This window comes from Cucumis sativus, chromosome 3, assembly GCF_000004075.3.
Source record: "Cucumis sativus cultivar 9930 chromosome 3, Cucumber_9930_V3, whole genome shotgun sequence".
NCBI lineage: Eukaryota > Viridiplantae > Streptophyta > Magnoliopsida > Cucurbitales > Cucurbitaceae > Cucumis > Cucumis sativus.
In genome coordinates this window covers 28,930,799-28,949,153 of record NC_026657.2, presented here as the reverse complement: position 1 = coordinate 28,949,153, position 18,355 = coordinate 28,930,799, and the positions used below count along the sequence as shown (strand labels likewise).

Sequence of the window (18,355 nt, the reverse complement as noted above, 5' to 3'; positions counted from 1 at the left end):
GAATGAACACTTATATTTTGTGTTAATATTTATAACACTGAACAATTGAACGCTTATATTTTATATTAATATTTCCAATCCTTCTAATATTTATAATACTTCCAGATGTCCAATTTTATACTAATATTTATAGTACTCCCCTGAAATATGGTAAAAAAAACTTGCTGATTCAGCCCACTTACTTGAACCTGCCCCAGCCATAACGATAGATGGTAGGTGGTTTTAACGTCAACAGTCTGAAAGTGTTACATAAAGAGTTGGCTGTTGGACGAAGAAAGTGTGTACATCTCGTTGGAGAGAGGGTCTATCAGTACTCAGAAAATATCGTGGTTGCATTCCAATTGTGAGCTAATCCAAAAATTAGACCTCAAATTACACAATTGTGAAACCTAAAGGATCAATCAACTTTTTACTATTTGGGAGTGTTAACAGTTCTAAGAGTACTCCATGCTATATAACAATAGCACGGAATAGTTTCATGCTGCGATACCCACATGTGACGAGAATAATCACAAGCATAAGAACAACAAAATCTATATTCCATAAGAGCTACACAAGATGCCTATTTCCTTTTACGCAAATCCCATACTCTGTTATTGAGCAACTCTATAAGTTGCAACACAACTACCCTTCCGTTCTATTTTTAGATGATCCTGTACCATATTTTTATCTTGTCGTCTTATAAAATGGTTAGTTGTTGGCATCCTATCTTCCTAGTTAGAAGAGGAAATAAAATTGAATGCCCATACACAAAAGCAAAGTCGATGACGCAAGAATCATCCCAAGAAACCAACGAGAACTCACGATAGTCTGCTGCACAGTTTCTTGCAGCGGAGTATCTGAAATGCATCAGATCTAAGAAGGAAAGTGAGAATAGAAAATCAAACTCTAAATTCTCAATCACTATAGTTCGTCGAATCATTTTGAAAACCCCTATTTTTAGTATGAAAAATTGGATTTGATGAGGACAAATGCTCGTGACACCCTCGACTTCCATTTTCTTTTTTATACTCGGGTAAACCCCATTTGGCATTTCTCCTACACGTGGTTGCTCGAAATACTCCTGCCATTTAATGATATATGATTCAAAGTTTTAGCTAAAGCCAAAATTAGTAAAAATGACAAATTTTGGAAATCTATGTCAAGGGTTGGTGAAAATTAATACAATATGTGAAAAAAGTAAGAACCTGGTGATTGAGTACCGCATGCCATCATCTTCATCGTTTTGTCAAGCGTGATTCCACAGCCTCAATCTGTTTTCGGGATAACAAGAGCCCAGGAATAAAGTTGAGTTAAGACGGCCTAAATAGTAATGATGGAAGACTTGGAGCAGGCTTCAGATAACAAAAAATTTAGCAGACTTTCACAACAGGGGTGCATGTGGAAATTTTAGATGTGCACGTTATGCTGATAAGAATTATGCACAACAAGGGTAATGGGTCTTTATTTACAGATTACTTCCGGGACAAGCCTGGAGTGTTCAATAATGATTCAGATAATAAGAGATGAGTTTTGGATCAGGAACAATGAGAGGCAACTTATTAATGAACATGAAAAGCCTCTTCAGATTGTCCCTAGAGATGAAGGATAAGTCGACAATTTCACTACTACTGGTACATATCCAAAGATCTCCAGAGTTGACTCTTTTTAGACTGTCACGGCAGAAGGGGCATGATTGCGATCGAGTGCGCCTGAAAAAGAGATAATAAGTTGCAAAAAATCAGCTGCAAATAATCCAGTTCACTTTTTTGCTAAGAACAAAGTAGCCCTTAGTTAGTAACCATAGCACATGAAAACAGCAGAGAGCTTACCAACTCCTGTAGCACTTCATGCACATTGAATGATTGCAATTAGGCAAGACAACCTTGTTGTTTAGCTCCATGCAAATACCGCATTCTTCCTCTCTTTCCAAGTCGATTTCAGAAATCTTTCCTTTGTTCAACCGATCTGTTCTTTTGAATTTTGCAGCATAAACTTCTCTCTGTTTTCTTTCTTCTATGTCAGTAATTCCTTTTTGAAGTTGCACTAGCGAAGGAAATATCACCCCTGTATTTGCAGAACTAAAAAATAGAATTAGCAAGACTCCAAATGCTAATACACCTCAAGCTGACGAGAGGGCAGTCTTTATCTTATTAGCCACTTACCATAGAACTCTTTGAGACTAGCCTTTCTTTCTTGAATAGACATGGTAGTCTTCCCGTCTTCATATGCCTAAAAACAAATTTAGCACATTCATGGGATTGACAAGATTATGTGTAGGGGCAAGTAGTATAAGCTACTTCATCAATTTTTTGTTCTTTCGTGATCAGTTTGATCCACTTCAATCACCACACTCGGGCAATGTAGGAGTCAAAATGTCATTCTTCATGCAGTCTGAAGTACCTTATATATTAAAATTCTGAGCAGGCCCAATGCACCAGCAAGATGACAATCAGTCCATTGCACGAAGAAGAGAAAAAACTGCGCAGCCGGGCTATAGGATAATCTCATTTGCAGGCATGCTCCATCGTATTCTTTCGGATAATCAGAAGCCCTGTTCAGTATTAAAGCATTATATTTCAATGCTTATAAATTAAACAAGGCTCGCCGGAACTATTGCACACTAAAAACAAGAGAAATGATTTGTTGCAGTAAAATTCTGTAGTTATACAATCCTGAGAAGCCGAGATATCTTACAACACTACTAGCTGGAGAATGTGACAGTTCACAAACCACCTAAGCATACAAGATAACCCACACAAAAGGAAGAAAATATACATTCAAACACACTTAACATCTAGAAAATAAGAAACACAGAAGTTGATGACAAATCTTAAATAAACCGTTTTCATAAATCTTAAGCAGAAAATAACATTTATGAGCAGGCGGAGAACAATTCCAGAAATAAGATCGAGATGACTAAATATCTAATCTACTAAGTGTTCAAGAATGTACAGATGATGTGATACAAAACCTAAAACTCGCGGCTCTCTCAGAAATCATAACCCATCAAACCACTTTCATAGAAACTTCCCTGAACTTCAAACTCCACGCGCAGCGAAACCAGCACGAATACCATTCTAATCTAAGCATGGAGAAAGCATATATCACAAGAAACAAAATATTGAAACTCGATTCAGTTCGAATCATGAAAATTTAACGAACATAGCGTATAATTTCCAGACAATGGAAACGCCGACATTGCAATAGCAATTCAAACACAGTCCAGAGACCAGAGTAGATATGAAATTATAAGAAAGTTGAACAGCATATGGAGAAATTACAAGGTATTGGCGAACTGAATATCAGCCTCGAGAGCCTTAAGGGAGTCCTTGAAAGATTTTCGCATTTTGAGTTAATTTCCACACCAAAAAACTCCCATCCACCACTTCCAGTATCAGCAGCAGCAACTCCTACCTCATCTAAATCAATTCAATAGAAAAATTTCCATTCAATTCAGAAGAAACCATCAAGAACACAAAAAACCAACTCAAAAACAACGAAATAAAAAATACCTCCGTAATCTACAAGCGAGAATTCATTCCACCTCGTTCGACTTCAACGGTTCACCTCTACAAGAAATCCAAAACATGAAATTATGAAATCCCCTTTCTATTCGCAGTTCTTCGGCAAAAAGGGTTTTTCGAAGCGAATTTAGCAATTCGAGAAGTGAAAAACAGCCGTAGAGAAAGGGAGTGGGACTCACTTGGCTTTTCTCTCGCTTAGCCAACACGTAACAGAACCACCTCAGTTGCTTTAATATTCACGAAGAAGCAGCAGGTAGGTTCTAGATACTTAAATTTACTGAAATACCCTCATACTTGCCCCTCAATTCCTTAGTTATTCATACCCTCCACCGTCACACTCATTCAACCTCGAAATCTCATTGGATTTCGTTTAATCTTATGGGCTCTCATTCCGCTTACGTGTCACCTGCTTAGGGCAGCAGTTGCCGATTCGCGTCACTTTTAGTATAACGTGACGATAAACAAAACAAATAATAATAATAAATAACCAAAGGCTTGTGTAAATCGTCATTTCTTCACACGTGTACGGTCTCGATTTATTTGGCGCCGACCTTTAGTGAAACGCGGCAAGCATGCACGACTCATTCTCATCCGTATATGAAGCGGACCCCACACTTAAGTAACTTTTTTACAATTTTATTTATTTATTTGTTATATCTTTTCGTGCGAAGATTCGAGCATGACGTGGCGTTATTGGAGATGAAAACAACGGGTCCCACCCGAAACAATACAAATTTTAATGACAATAAAAAGATATTCGTTCCTGATAAAGAAACCAAAAGTACTTCTCTATTTCTGTTTTCTTTTCTTTATCTCATATGAGAATTTGTTAATTTGGTTTGTTGTGTTTTTACAATTAAGCTTCGTTTCCATTGAATTAAACATCTAAAAATTGTTTAAATTCAAATGTAATGAAGAAATATTGGGATTATGGAAGAGTTAGGGTTATGAGATAAAATTAGTTTTATTATTATAAATCCACAAATATGTTTTTTTTTTCCTAAAGTTCTTTTTTTTTTTTTTCCTTTAATCAATTTATTCAAAAAATCAAGCTTCAATTAGAGAAAAATTATAGAGGAAGGAACTTTCATTTTCAAACATTAAACAATTACAAAAATGAGATCTCAAGTTTTAAATTTTTGTTTTATGGTTGTATGATTTTGTTTGTTGGAGGCTACTAGAACTATTTGTTTTTTCTTTAAATGGTAATTAATGATTTAGATATTCAATTATATTTGAATGGACTAATAACTTTTTAGGTAAAATACCATTTCCATCCTTAGATTTAAGTTTAAGTTTAGTTTCAAGGTTTCTAAATGTGATAATTTTGTGTAATTTGAATAATAGTACTCAAAGAATTCAAGAGTGGAATAGAGAAGTAGTATATTAAAAAGAAAGACAACAATAGACAAGCAACCACAACCCACATATATATGTGATTATATACATAGTAGATGGAAATTTATAAAAAAATACGAAAATAGAATAATTGAATTAAAAACTAAAATATGAATATTTCAATTAAAAGTCTAAAATAACTTAGTTTGTTCGACAAGGAAAACTTGCATCTCGTTTAGTTATGGCCAACATATCTACAACGACGACATTTAATGCATCTCTTAGACTCTATTTTAAAAGAAAATCTAATCTTTTTTAATTGACCCACTAAACATTTTACCTTCGATGGAAAAATGACAACTTCAATTTATGTATTATTGAATATATGCAGTAGTATATTTGTAACAAAACACATAACATAAACGTATTCTACAGTAGTATATAAGTAGAAATAAAAGAAAATACTGATAGAATAGAGAGAAAAAATTAAAAGAAAATGATACAAAACTATATATGTCACTAAATACATGTTATTGTATATATACGCATGTATATAACCTCACATGTGTATGCAGTGATATATAATGAAATTCAACTACAATTTATATATTACTGAATATATGCGGTAGTATATAAAAAGGTATTGAAATCTTATCATACATTATTAGGACTTTAACTAAGATTTATGTGTTATCGAAAATTTTCAGTAGTATATAAGAAGGTATTGAAATTCAAACATGAAAAGAATATGTGATGAAATAATGAACTTATGTCTGAAATAAAACAACGAACTTATATTTGTCACTGAATACGTATTATTGACATGATTTATATATTACTAAATATATGAAGTAGTATATATATAACAAATCATATGTATTATGCAGTAGTATATATATAATAATTAAAAAAATATTAATATGTGTATGCAGTGGTATATAAATTCAATAAGAAAAGATTACAGAGCTAAAAAAATATATAAGCACTAGTATTGATGAAACATAATACATAACATAAATGTATTATTCAGTACCATATGTGTGAAGAAAAAAAAGAACACAATAAATATATAATCCGTGTATGATATATTGAACATTACCGAAATTCATGCTACGAAATGAAAGAAGAAAGAACAGTTTTTTTAGAAAAAAAAAATATATTTAGAAAGAAAAGAATAAATAATATAAGTTTCAACAAATGAACGAAACACTAACAAATTCAAAATCAGGAAAGAGAGAGAAGAAGAAGAAAGAACAAAAATCAAATTTGAAAATGGATGCCGAAATTGATGATAGCTTAAAAAAACTTTTTACTTGAACATTAAATTTGAAAATAATTATACTAAAAAACAATTAAAAATATTATTACTACATAAGTTCTAAAATTTATCTAAATATTGCAAAGTTAATAAATATTACATTAATAAATTCAAATATATATAAATTAATAATTAAAGAAGTTACAGTGATATAATAAATTTAATTGTTAATAATTAAAGGAAGTTACGTTTTAGATTCTTTATTTTTAGAAACAATTATATGAAAGTTAAAATTGTCTTAAAAGACGATCTAAGATAATAATTAAAAAATTAAAACATTTGTATAATAAAATAAGATGTTTTCTCTAAATTTTTCAAGTATCAATTATGTCTATCTCCAAACATTAGGACTATAGTTGAATAATTTTTGAATACTTTAATTAACATACTTACACGCAATTGTGCCAGAGTTACTTTCAAAACGACAGTGTTTCACAAACCCAACTAATTAAATTCGTAAATTGTGGACAAATAACAATCACCAATTTTCAAAAGAAGTACAAAAGCAAGGACAACCATCATACCTAAAGTCAAATGGCTCGAAATTCACAGTGAAGAAAAATAGGCATTGTTTTGTAATTTCCCAATGACTATAGCTTTGGGAAATGGGGCCTCCTTTCACTTAATTTCTCTGTTTTTAGCTTTGAAAATGTCAGTTTTTGGAGTGTGAAAATGACATTCATAGCCTCTCTCTATAAGATATGGCCTATGGAATGCCTTTCTTTTCCTCTAACCAAAGAGAAGAGAAAACTTGGCATTGTGACGTTGTCCAAGATTGCAAAAATATGTTTATTAAATATTCAAAATAATTATAACTATTATAGAAAGAATGGGGCCATTTTTTTCTATAAAAAGAATATCAAATGAATCAAAATATCATATGTGAAGTCATTAGGTTAGATTAGCCTATTGGATTAAGTTTTAATTTATGGAATAGGAACATTTGCTTTGGACATGGAAAAAAACGTTGGCCTGAAGAAAGACATAAAAAAGACACTCTTTTTTAATGATAACATATGAGACTTGAAGGTCAAAATCCACGAGTATTGTACTAAGTGCAAAGGACACTGGGGAAGACAAACTAAAGTGAAAACTTAGGCAACAAGAAGAAGATAGCCTAAACAGACGAAGTGAAAAAGAAACGTAACGAACGAAATAAAACCTCTTTCTTGCCTATTGAATTAAGTTTTTATTTGAGGTATGATGTGAATTGTTGTGGATATGGGTATAGGAAAAAGAACGTTTGACTATAGAAATGAAATTGGAAATACCACACATGGAAGACTATAGACAACCTAGAAAGAAAAGTAAATATATACAAGTTTTGGATGGAAGCGTGGGATTCGACTTCATGTTTTAAATTAAAGAACTTTTGCCATTGGTTCTTTTTGTGTTATATTCAAATAAATATTTGGTTCCTTAACAATAATTTGGTGTGTACAAGGGTACAAGAGTTCTTGGCAAGAGGAAGGTCCAAGTAGAACTGAAACGTCTGTATTCACAGCCTTGCTTTCTGCTTCTCTAGCCGTAGTCATGTGCTACCCTTTGTACAGACGTTTCATCTATAACATAAAGATGGATTCTTCAATTACCTTTCGTGGTGTTTGCACCAGTTTGTGGGATCTTTAGTATGAAACATGAAGATGACAACAACTTTATTGAGAATTAACTTGATGGCTTTACCCAATTAGAGTAAAAAACCTACGAACCAATTAGAGTTAACCAAATACCTGAAAAACAATGTTTATACAAAATAAACATAGTTATCCAAAGATGTCGAACATCTTAAGTTCCCAACATCTATCATTTACACATTTTCACAAAAGCAAACGGTTATATCATGCAAAGTTTGACTCTACTTTCTATGTGAGGTATTATAAATAACATAAACAAGTGCTTCTATAACCAAAATAGTTTTTCGAGGGAAGGAATATGTATCTAGGGCAAAATTTCAACCTCATAAACAACCAACTATAAGATGACTTAAAAATTAGCAACGTTATCAAAACATTAAAGAACAAATTTTCAAGAACTTTTTTACCAATCTTTTGCATCACCTAACACGAAGGATATACATAGCAATGCCATAGATGCAGTTCCAAAACGATTACACAGATGATACAATGTCTCTATTTAAATTATGACACAATTGTGTTACACGACGTCGGTGGTAGAATTAGAGTCCACCAAGTCAGTTTACATTTCTACTATTATGCAATCCTCTTTTAGCGATATACAAAAAAATCATACCTAGTTTTGAACCTTCTAGTTCTGGCCTTCATCGAACCGCAATGAAAACACGATGGATAAAGATGGCGAAGAACCAATTCGGAAAAATTTAGCCAGTGAATTTTTTGTTATATTTTTCACGATTTTCCTCGGTAATTCTCTGGTACTCATTTTCACTGGTCTCAATAAGACGCTTGACGAAGTCATATGTGGTAAGCTTGATGCTGCAGTAAAAGAAAGTAAGGGGGTTACCTAAGAAGAACAAGAGTGGAAACAATGTCAATGAAGAAAGAGTCGATAATAATAATGTTGGCTAAATGCAATTGGTTCATTGTATTATCTTCATTTTCAATATTAAATTTGGGTTTTGGTGAGTTTTTGGTGTTCTATCCATCAATTTGTTATTTGAAGTCATAACGTTCTTTTTATTGAGTTAGATTTTAAGGTTTGGGAACCTAACCAAGTAGGCTTTTCTAATCAATAATCACAGGTGTTTCTTTCAAAAAATGTTGATTCGGTTATGAAATAAACCTGCTGCTTGGTAAATTCTTCAAGAAGTTGGGCAGTAAACCCCTATAGAATCCAATAAATCCATCACTGGCCCATATACCTGCATAAAAACATCAATTAAATCAAGGAAATGAATCCAAAGCTACAGATCGGCAAACCTTTTCTCCTCCTTTTGTTTGATTTTTTATTGGTAGGATTAAACTACAATTACATAAAGGAATAGAAACGTCAAATTCCTCAAACTAGATTTAATCACCGTACTGTAAAAAAATCAATGTGCATTTCATCTCTACTCCCATATTGTAACAAAATAAATCTAGATTTCGTCTATAGAAAATAGGTAAAGTGGTTCACAGTAAAAATATATGGACATTTGTTAGACTCGTAAATTTCATATGTCAGAACGTTTTAGTCTCCAAACCTCCCTAGACTTCACTTCGAATAATAATCATCACCACACTTCACAGGTTACAAATTTACTTCAGAATAATAACAACGAATACAAATTACCTGCAAAAGCATCAAACACTGTCTTGTAAGGTGTACCCTTCATTTGCATCTGTCTTCTCACAGTGTCCAAAGGATAGCACATGACTGTGGCTAGGGAAGCCGAAAGCAAGGCTGTGAATACAGACGTTTCAGTTCTCCTTCGAGCTTCCTCTGGCAAAGATTTTTTTACCCTTCACACAAGATTATCGTTAAGGAACAAGATATTTATTTTCGTTGAATATACCACAAGAAAGAACCAATGGGTGCCTACAAGTCAAAAATGCAAAAGTTCACGGCAATGTAAGGGGCAATGCCAAAAAGGGATGGTCCAAGACCACTGTAGTAAGATGTAATGCCTTCCTCTCGTAGCATACTTAAGGCAATCTAGAAATAAAAAATTGTTTGTTATTTGAAGAATCACCGATTGAATATTTTTCAAATATAGCTAGGACAAGTCAACAAACCTCAGATGCCGTTCGAAACCCAGGGTCAACTGCCATGCGTAACCTCAAAACATCTAATGGATATGTTACCTATAAAGATAAAAGTGATTACTAACACACAATATAAGTCAGCCAGGAGACCAAAATTGAAAAGTCATAATCTGAATCCTTTCTTTTTCTTCTTTTTTACTTTTAATTTTATTCAAAGGCAGCAATTTTTTATTCTGAAAATCTTCAAGGAAGAGAATTGAATTGAAGAAGCGTATGAAAATTAAATAATTCACTAGGCTAACGTTATAACATAAAAAGATAAATTGCTCTCTTGAAAATTAAAAAGTAGAAAACAAAAATAACTAACAAATCAGATGTGGCATGCTTACGAAGGTGGATGTCATGCCAGCACAAGCACCAGCAGCGAGTCTCCCAATCAAAGAAAGTTCTCCATCTTCCCCCCTGAAAAGGTTCTACAAATTCAGGCATATATGACTGAGTATCACTATGTTTGATTTTATTTAAGATTCATCTTGAAATGCAGACTTTACCTTATAATTTTCATACGCAAAGAGCTGGATAGCACTATATGGTATGATGCGTATAACCTGGAGCATTGAAAGGAAACCACAACCAGGTATTACATTTCACAAGTCTAAACTAGCAAGTCAGCAATTTATCAAGAAGACAAGATTATGTTTGACTCAAGAATACTGCCAGAAGGAAAATTTGTTTTAGAGCTGATAAAACTCATTGGAAACACTAAGAAGAATAACATACGTACATCTATAAACAAACAAACTGGGAAAAATTAATTGAAAGGAACAACCTGAGGAAAGTTCCCTTTCCAAAGTCCTTTAACTCCTTCCACCTTTACTATGGTTCTTATTGCCTGTCAATAGTCCACGCAAAAGGCATCATTGAACACAATTAACATAGTGATTTAGATTTGATACAAGACAACAATAAGATTCTCATAGAGTTTGTTAGCATATTAGTTAATTAGCATTGTCAATAAAATCTTCGTCCTCGTAAGTGGCTTTTTCTAAATCCTCATTACATTACTTCTCCTCATCACACCATATTGAATTTTCAAAACCAAATTCATCTCTACCATCCTTTTCCGTCCTATCTCGAATATAAATGTTCGCCACAATTTTGCCTTAAAACCATACATAAATTTTAGGATCCCTAAGCAATGATAGCCATCAAACTCTGTAGTTAAAAGATATTAAAGATACTAAAAACATACCAAAACAACTTGGTTACACGTATTGATGCGGCATCGGAACAAAAAATATCATGTTGAAGTATGGTTCCATTCTTATCATACCTCAATAAAACCAATAGACTTCTTAGCTCCTTCTTCCGCAATTCTTGCTCCGTGAGTCTGCAGACGGGTGAATTTCAGAGTACTTAGATGAAATGAATAGATGAGCACCGAAAACTAAAATGTCAGTGGCCATATAATCTAGGTTATCTAAAGAGCTTTCCGCGTTTGAACGCTTCCAACAAAATGGAGATTGTAGCCGTAAAACATAGCTAAGGAAACGCTTCTTTGCTTTAACAATCAACTTCAATTGACAAAAACAAAACGAAGTCTCTGGAGGCAATTAACGAGGCTATAACCTGCATAAGAAGCTTGATTCGCTCGAGCGGAGCAGTGGCAGTCTTCGCGACAGCCCCCGATACAGCACCAGCGGCGAAGAGCGTTGCTTCTCTGTGCACCAAAGCAAGAATAGATGATGGATGCTTAAGCAACTGAGCGGACGTCGGCAGGAACTCCTTCCGGTTTCTCTTTTCTACAACGGTAATGCAGGCAAATTTACAACTAGTGCCATCGCCATCACTACCACTGCCACCACTGGCGCCAAATCGCTTATCGCTTTTCCAGAGTGGTTCACCGTCCGTAGTGCTGAAGGATCGACGAGCAGAGGCTTCAAGTTTTCCGATATACCGCCACAAAATTACTGGCTTCTTTTCTTCCGGCATAGTCCTGAACGGAAGTGAGTCTGAATGGCTAAGGTTGGGAGAAAGGCACCAAATAAATTACCAACCAACGACGCAATGGGATCGGAAGCAAACACGCTGAACGAAGCGTACAAATCTGAATCCGTAATCTTCCGCTGACAAGTGGATCCCGTTTGGCAGCCAGATATTTTCGGTGACATCATACGTGCGAGAGCTTGTTGGGCCTTGGGCCCAGTTTTGCTTCTCTCGGCCCGATTAAAGAAAGCACTTATCACGTAAGCACCATTCAAGATTTCTGATTTCTTTTTCTTTTCTTTTCAACCGTGTGGAGAAGTAAAGATTCCAAAACTTACTTTTTTTTATATTATAGTTTATAATTTCTTATTTTAATTCCAACTTTGGAATTGTATGTTCAACTTCTCGTATTTTAAAGCCCAAATATTAAAAACTCAAGGTAGATGTGGGAGTTTAAAGATGGATTTTCCTTTTTTTTCTTTTTTTTTTTTTGTGTTTAAGGATAATTTGGTTGAAGATTTTATAAATACGTAAATATATATAGTAAATATATAAGATGATTGGAATATAATATCTTAAAATCAAATATAACTGTATTTGATGGTATTGAAACTATTTACAAAATATAGCAAAATTCATTAAAAATTCGATAACTCATTTAATTAATTTTTTTTACTATGTTTTGTAAATAATTTTCTTTTACGATTTATACAAATTTTAAGTGAAATTTTGCTATTGTTGCTTTAGTTGGACGGTGGGCAGCCCTAAATTGTTGATAGTAACATCATCTACAAAATAAAATATCACATGTAACAAAATATTAGAAGTATAATAATAGTAATTAAAGCAAATTAAAAAATGTTCAAACAACATGGAGAGACTAGAAGATGTACCAGTAGTTAGGAAGAAATATGTTGCAATCACAATGTAGAAGAGGAGGAGAATCAATCCCTTCATGTAGTGAGAGTTGCCATTCTATATATATTTCCAATCAAAATTATAAACAACCATTTTCACTAATAGCAAGATATTGAAACTATTAACCTAATATATATATAATTGTAGAAAGATATGTACCTGTAAAATGGATGATGAAGCCAATATTGAGAGAGCAAGGGAGACAGTTTCGGTAATATTAAAATTGAGATCCATATTTATTCCCATAATCCAAGCAACAATTACACACAAAGGAACCTGAAATTTTTAATTAAATTAAGTTTAAAAAAACACCCAACAAAAATCAAATTATTTAAAGACCATATATGTATATGTATTTATATAATTATTATAAATAGTAATGTATGATGTTACCAAAACAAACTTAAATTAAATTTCTTACCACAAACATTCCTATTTGATTTGCAGATCCCAATGCAACACCTAAAGTAATATCCTGCATTTAGAATGAGAAAAACCCTTTGCATAAAAAAGTAGAAGAATAAATGATGATCATGAAATTACATAAAAAGGTGTCTTTGAAGTGTGTAGTACATATAAGTTAAATATTAATTAACAGTCTAGTGCTCACTTTTGGCATCTATTGTTGATTAATTTATTAATGATTTAATCTCTATTATGTAAACAAAATCAAAATTAGATGTCAATCTTAAATAATTAATTTTGAGTAATAGCATAATATTTGTGTAACAAAAAAAAAAAGTGATATAAAGAGCTTACCAACTTGTTCTTGTAAGCAAAAATGACAGCACCTGCATGCTCAGCTGCATTTCCAACTAATGATAGCAAGATTATGCTAAGGAACGCAACAGATAAACCCCAAGTTTCTGATGCATCCTAAATTCATGTAAGCAAACACATCTTCATTATATTTTCAAAATTATTAATTTCAATTTATATTCTATAAATAAATAAAAATTGGAAATTACAAATTTTCTTCAAAATTTTGAAAAACAAATCATCGTAAAAAATACCTCAATTGTGGCGACCACGTACTCAGATAACAAAGCCACGAGAAGGGTAATAACCACCAACCAAGCCATGGCGCTCCATTTTCCCATCACCGGACCTTCTTCTACTACGTCATTGTACTCGTCCAATTCCTGTCAGTTAATTAAACCCATTTTAAAATAATAATAAATAAACAAATCGACTGCGGTCCATTTTGATTAACACACCTCGTTTCCTTCAAAATATGGACGATGACTACTCCAAAGATTAAAGATCAAGTGAGCGACATATGCAACCAGCATTACTACACTACAAACTCTAGACAATCGTAGCGCACCAACTCTTGCCTCGTCAGCTGATCCTCCGACGTTAGGGAATAACATGGGTAGAAAGTAGCACTGAAGCGCCAACATCAACATGTGCGAGTTCACCTCAGCTTGACTCTGTAATAGTAAACAATAATAATATTAAAATGTTATATTTAATACTAGATTTTTCCATATGTATATATTATTAATACATTTTGTTATAATATTTTTTACACTTTTTAATATAACCATTGCTACCAATCAAACCTAACATATGTATGGTAGACTGCCCATATATGCAATTGTTCTATCCAAAAACAGATAATTGCATTTCAAACATGATAGAATATAAAAATGTTTGTTTAAAAAATAATTTGTTAATATATATAGCGGAGTATTTATCAATATACTTTGTTAAAGGAAGAAATTAAACTTTTTTACCCATCAATTACTGATACATACTTTACTTTACATTGATTGAGTCATCTTCATAAAAATGATTAATTGGTGTATATACTTCTTAACGAGTGTGATATACTATTAAATATTAAATGATAATTGATACGACATACATATATACCTAAGAAAAAAAAATTGACAATAATATAAATTGTACTAATCTATTATGTATACCTATCGTACTTAATTAAAAGCTGTCTCGTGACAATTTATGTATAAAGAAAGGAGAGCATGAGATTAGATATAACTTATTCTAACTGCATTAGTTAAATTATAATTAAATCTCAACTTATCATTTTAAAAAATTGGTATGTTCATATGTTCATAATTGTCATTAATATATACAAGAACTTACGGAGTCAAAGGTCTGTTGTTTGTTAATATTGAGAATGCCACCAAAGAAGAGTGAGGTTCCAAGAACAAGAAGAAGGTTTGAAAGAAGAGATCCCAACAGAGAATACTTCACCAACTTAATATTTCCTTTTCTTAGTGCGAAAATTGCTACGATTAATTCCGTCGCATTGCCACACGTCGCATTTAGCAACCCACCAACTAATTAATATGAGAATTTAACAATTCAATCAAACTAACTAATTAAATTAATTAAAACCATATTTAATCAAGAATGAAAATCAGTCAAAAATCCCAATCCAAAATTTGAATTTCCATTTTTTAGTAAAATCAACGTAGCACTTCGATTTCAGTACTTTGCATGCCGTAAAAAATGATTTACTTACGTTTACATCGTATAATTATTTTATTTTTAAAAATAAACTTTAATAGTGATAACCCATTTAATTATTTTAGTAAAAAACTTTATTAAAAAACCTTACTTTTTTTTTTCTAAACAAACATTTCAGTTTAAATTCTAGTAACAGAAATAATTTTTTTATTTAGGAATTGAATTAGTGTTTATACATGAATTTTAAAAAATAAAAAAATCATGGATCATGTTATAAAACAAACCTAAATTAATTAATTTGATGTGTTGGTGCATTATTTAAATACATCATTCAACAAAGACGAGAAAATTAAAATAATTGATAAACGATAAAAGTAAACTAAATAGAATAATCAATCATATTTAACAAAGACCAAAAAATTAAAATAATTGATAAACGATAAAAGTAAACTAAATAGACTAGTCAATTATGTGATGTGGTTTATTTAGGGCTTCTAAATTATACTTTAATAGAGTATGTTTGGTTGTGTTCATGACGTAGTCTTCCAATGCCAACTTGGTTATTGGTTTTATTATTGAAAATGAAATTTAATAGTTAAAGTTTTTTTAAAAAAAATTCAATTTAATAATTAGAGTTAATCGAAATAACACATCATATAGTTGACAAAGGCTAATTATATACTAGGAGAGAAACAAATAAGCAAAGTAGCTTTTAGAGTTTGGATGTAAAGACCTCACTATTATTCATTCCAATCCTGTTTTGATTGAAATGACAAAAGTAACCTTAATTGAACTTTTTTTTTTTTAATTAAAGTGAAGATGACACGAGAAATGATCATCTTATTCATTCAAATATTTGAAAAATAGAGAAAAAGAAATTGAAAATAAATGTTTGGTGTAGTTTAATTTAAATCTTAAATTTTTAATTTTATGGATTTTAATCTTTTACTTACATAAATCAATTAATTTTAATTTAAAATATATAAAATTAATAGATCTTAACTATTATTAAATAACATTATAATAGTGGTAAGTTAAAAGAAAAAAAATTGCTGTAATATTTTTTTTCTCAAAAAACAATCAATATTGTATCCTATTGTGTATATAATATATTTTTCACAATTCAGCAAAAAAAAACTCTTTCTAGGGTACGTAAATGGTTGAATTTGTAATGCTATTTAATTAGTATTTAAAGTTTATGATACAAATTTCAATACTAATTTAAATTTAGTATTAGTTGAATTTATTTAGTATTTAAGAGTTTAAAGTTGAAATTTCAATACTAACTTAAATTTAAAGTTTAGGGTTGAAAATTTCCATACTAATCAAAGTAAACTTAAAATAGATGAAAATAAAAGTTTAGGTACTAAATTGATTTTAAATATATATATATATATATAAATAAAGTATTAGTGCTTAGCTTAAGGGAAGAAAATTACCTGTAGGACCTGTGAAGTATGAGATTTGTCTGCAATATAATGAAATTAATTAATTTAGAAATATTGATTCACATTTTAGATTTAAAATAGAAAAATGGGAAGTGGAAAACGAAAGGCCGTTTTCAGGCTTACTCGGTCAGAAAGCTAAGGCGTTCGGCAAGTGGAGCAATACCCATTAAGCTAACAACGAAAACCCATGGCTGTCATTTCAAGCAATCAGATAACCAATGCTTTTCATTTTCTAACTAATATTACAAATAAATTTATCGTACTACATACTTAAAATTTTTTATATGATTTGAGTTTTAACTAAATTGTTTGATCAAAGTTTAGGAAATTAATAATTTTTTATAGAGAAATTGAAAATATATCCAAAGAAATATAGATTATTAGAGATGTGGCACTTACTCTTGCAAAGCCGAAAGAGTTAGCCAAAACAGCCAACGGCACGGCCGGAAAAAGAATCCAAATTCTGGTTCCCAAAATGACTTCTTGAAGATTTACAAGAAATAGTCTGAGGGAACCAAAACGAACCTTGGAGACGAGGGTTAAATCGGACTTTTTTCGCAACGATGACGATGACATGTTGTGAGCCGTTCGAGCGTGCCTGGGCGAACTTTTGACGGCTCCATTTTGCAAGATCGATGTTCCTGGTTCAAAATCCATGTGGCTACACGCACAGTAAGATGCGAACCCAGCCAAGACTTCGTGAAATGGAAATGCCAATTGAGTACATGTAATGTTAGAATAATACTTATTTCTATATATAGTATGGAAATCGTTTACTTTTCTTTTTTCATTTCTTTTCTTCATAAGATTAAATAATGATAATAATAATAATACTTTGTAGAAACGTGGAAGCTTTTGGGAAGTTTCAAGCCTTTCAACGCATGCAAGTCATTTTACATTTCAAACTTATACAATATTTTGCTAATATAGCTTCTAATTAATGACAACATTTAATTAAACAAATATTAGTGGTTTAGATGACTAACTCTGGTCTTCTTTGATGAATTGGTACGAAACATACCCAAAGGAGCATTTTAGAGTAAAGTCATCTGCTTTGAGTGGGGCACTATATTTGGGTGGCCCACTAGCCCATGACCCGACCCATCAGCATTAAAGTGGACGTCCTTATTATACAGCCCATTTTACCAACCATTTATTTTTATATTTCTATAATTACGAATCCGACTCTTAAAATGTTTTCATTCTCAAAATTTATGAATTTACTAAATATAATTTTTTTAATATTCTATTATACATTTAAATTTTAAAATAACTCAAACGAGAGTTGATACCTGAATAGATCAATATTTCCTTTGTTAAGGATTTAAAGTTTCACATTCCTTCATTCACACTCACAGATCCACGTAGACATATACTTTTTTTCGTGTTATTAGTTTTTGTATTTTAATATTAATTTTAAAGTATTATATTACAATATTTCATTAAACAAATTATAGTTGTAGTACAGTGGCTATCCCTACTCTTACAATATCACATTGACATTGAGTTCAGCCTTTTGCAAATTTTAATATTTGAATTTTTTAATATGTTTACCGTTCTTTTTTAAAGTAGAAGGGCTAAGATATAATTTAAGAAATTTCATTTAGTTTTTCATCGTGATTTTTGTTTCTTAGAAAATAAGTTTATGAACTTTATTAGAAGTTTCTTCTCGATAAGATTTTGAAACATTGTTACAAAAAATAAACGATATTTTTATTTTATAAAATAAAAGTTAAAATG

At 31.5% G+C, this 18,355-nt stretch overlaps 3 protein-coding genes across 7 annotated transcripts; all 3 read right to left on the bottom strand.

Moving 5' to 3' along the window:
- Positions 1-722: 722 nt before the first annotated feature.
- LOC101207541 (E3 ubiquitin-protein ligase AIRP2) lies at positions 723-3,765 on the bottom strand. 2 transcript variants are annotated; one of them, XM_031882754.1, is made up of 8 exons: positions 3,686-3,765; positions 3,495-3,551; positions 3,264-3,401; positions 2,383-2,533; positions 2,145-2,211; positions 1,812-2,046; positions 1,188-1,691; positions 723-1,063 (listed from the first exon to the last, which is right to left on the bottom strand). In XM_031882754.1, exons 3-7 carry the CDS (start codon positions 3,326-3,328, stop codon positions 1,481-1,483), a joined length of 729 nt encoding a protein of 242 aa, XP_031738614.1. In that variant the 5' UTR covers positions 3,329-3,401; positions 3,495-3,551; positions 3,686-3,765; the 3' UTR covers positions 723-1,063; positions 1,188-1,480. The 2 variants fall into 2 exon arrangements, with proteins under 2 accessions (XP_031738614.1, XP_011651863.1); XM_011653561.2 differs by having other exon boundaries at positions 3,495-3,724.
- Positions 3,766-7,458: 3,693 nt separating this feature from the next.
- Positions 7,459-12,205, bottom strand: LOC101213421 (probable envelope ADP,ATP carrier protein, chloroplastic). Of its 4 annotated transcripts, none has more exons than XR_004215424.1 (11): positions 11,454-12,205; positions 11,158-11,214; positions 10,654-10,716; positions 10,376-10,432; positions 10,214-10,297; positions 9,855-9,923; positions 9,662-9,774; positions 9,412-9,581; positions 8,923-9,001; positions 8,413-8,615; positions 7,459-7,724 (listed from the first exon to the last, which is right to left on the bottom strand). XR_004215424.1 is itself a non-coding variant. In XM_004137675.3 (10 exons), the coding sequence occupies exons 1-10, from the start codon at positions 11,814-11,816 to the stop codon at positions 8,501-8,503; spliced, it is 1,170 nt and encodes a 389-aa protein (XP_004137723.1). In that variant the 5' UTR covers positions 11,817-12,205; the 3' UTR covers positions 8,167-8,500. The 4 variants fall into 4 exon arrangements, 2 of the variants coding, with proteins under 2 accessions (XP_004137723.1, XP_011651862.1); XR_969073.2 differs by lacking the exon at positions 7,459-7,724 and adding an exon at positions 7,731-7,892; XM_004137675.3 differs by lacking the exon at positions 7,459-7,724 and having other exon boundaries at positions 8,167-8,615.
- Positions 12,206-12,358: 153 nt separating this feature from the next.
- On the bottom strand, positions 12,359-17,351 carry CAX1 (vacuolar cation/proton exchanger 3). The gene is made up of 11 exons (XM_004137674.3): positions 17,015-17,351; positions 16,739-16,806; positions 16,607-16,635; positions 14,841-15,037; positions 13,946-14,161; positions 13,742-13,870; positions 13,488-13,604; positions 13,150-13,203; positions 12,888-13,004; positions 12,704-12,785; positions 12,359-12,598 (listed from the first exon to the last, which is right to left on the bottom strand). The coding sequence occupies exons 1-11, from the start codon at positions 17,270-17,272 to the stop codon at positions 12,543-12,545; spliced, it is 1,323 nt and encodes a 440-aa protein (XP_004137722.1). The 5' UTR covers positions 17,273-17,351; the 3' UTR covers positions 12,359-12,542.
- Between the last annotated feature and the right edge of the window lie 1,004 nt (positions 17,352-18,355).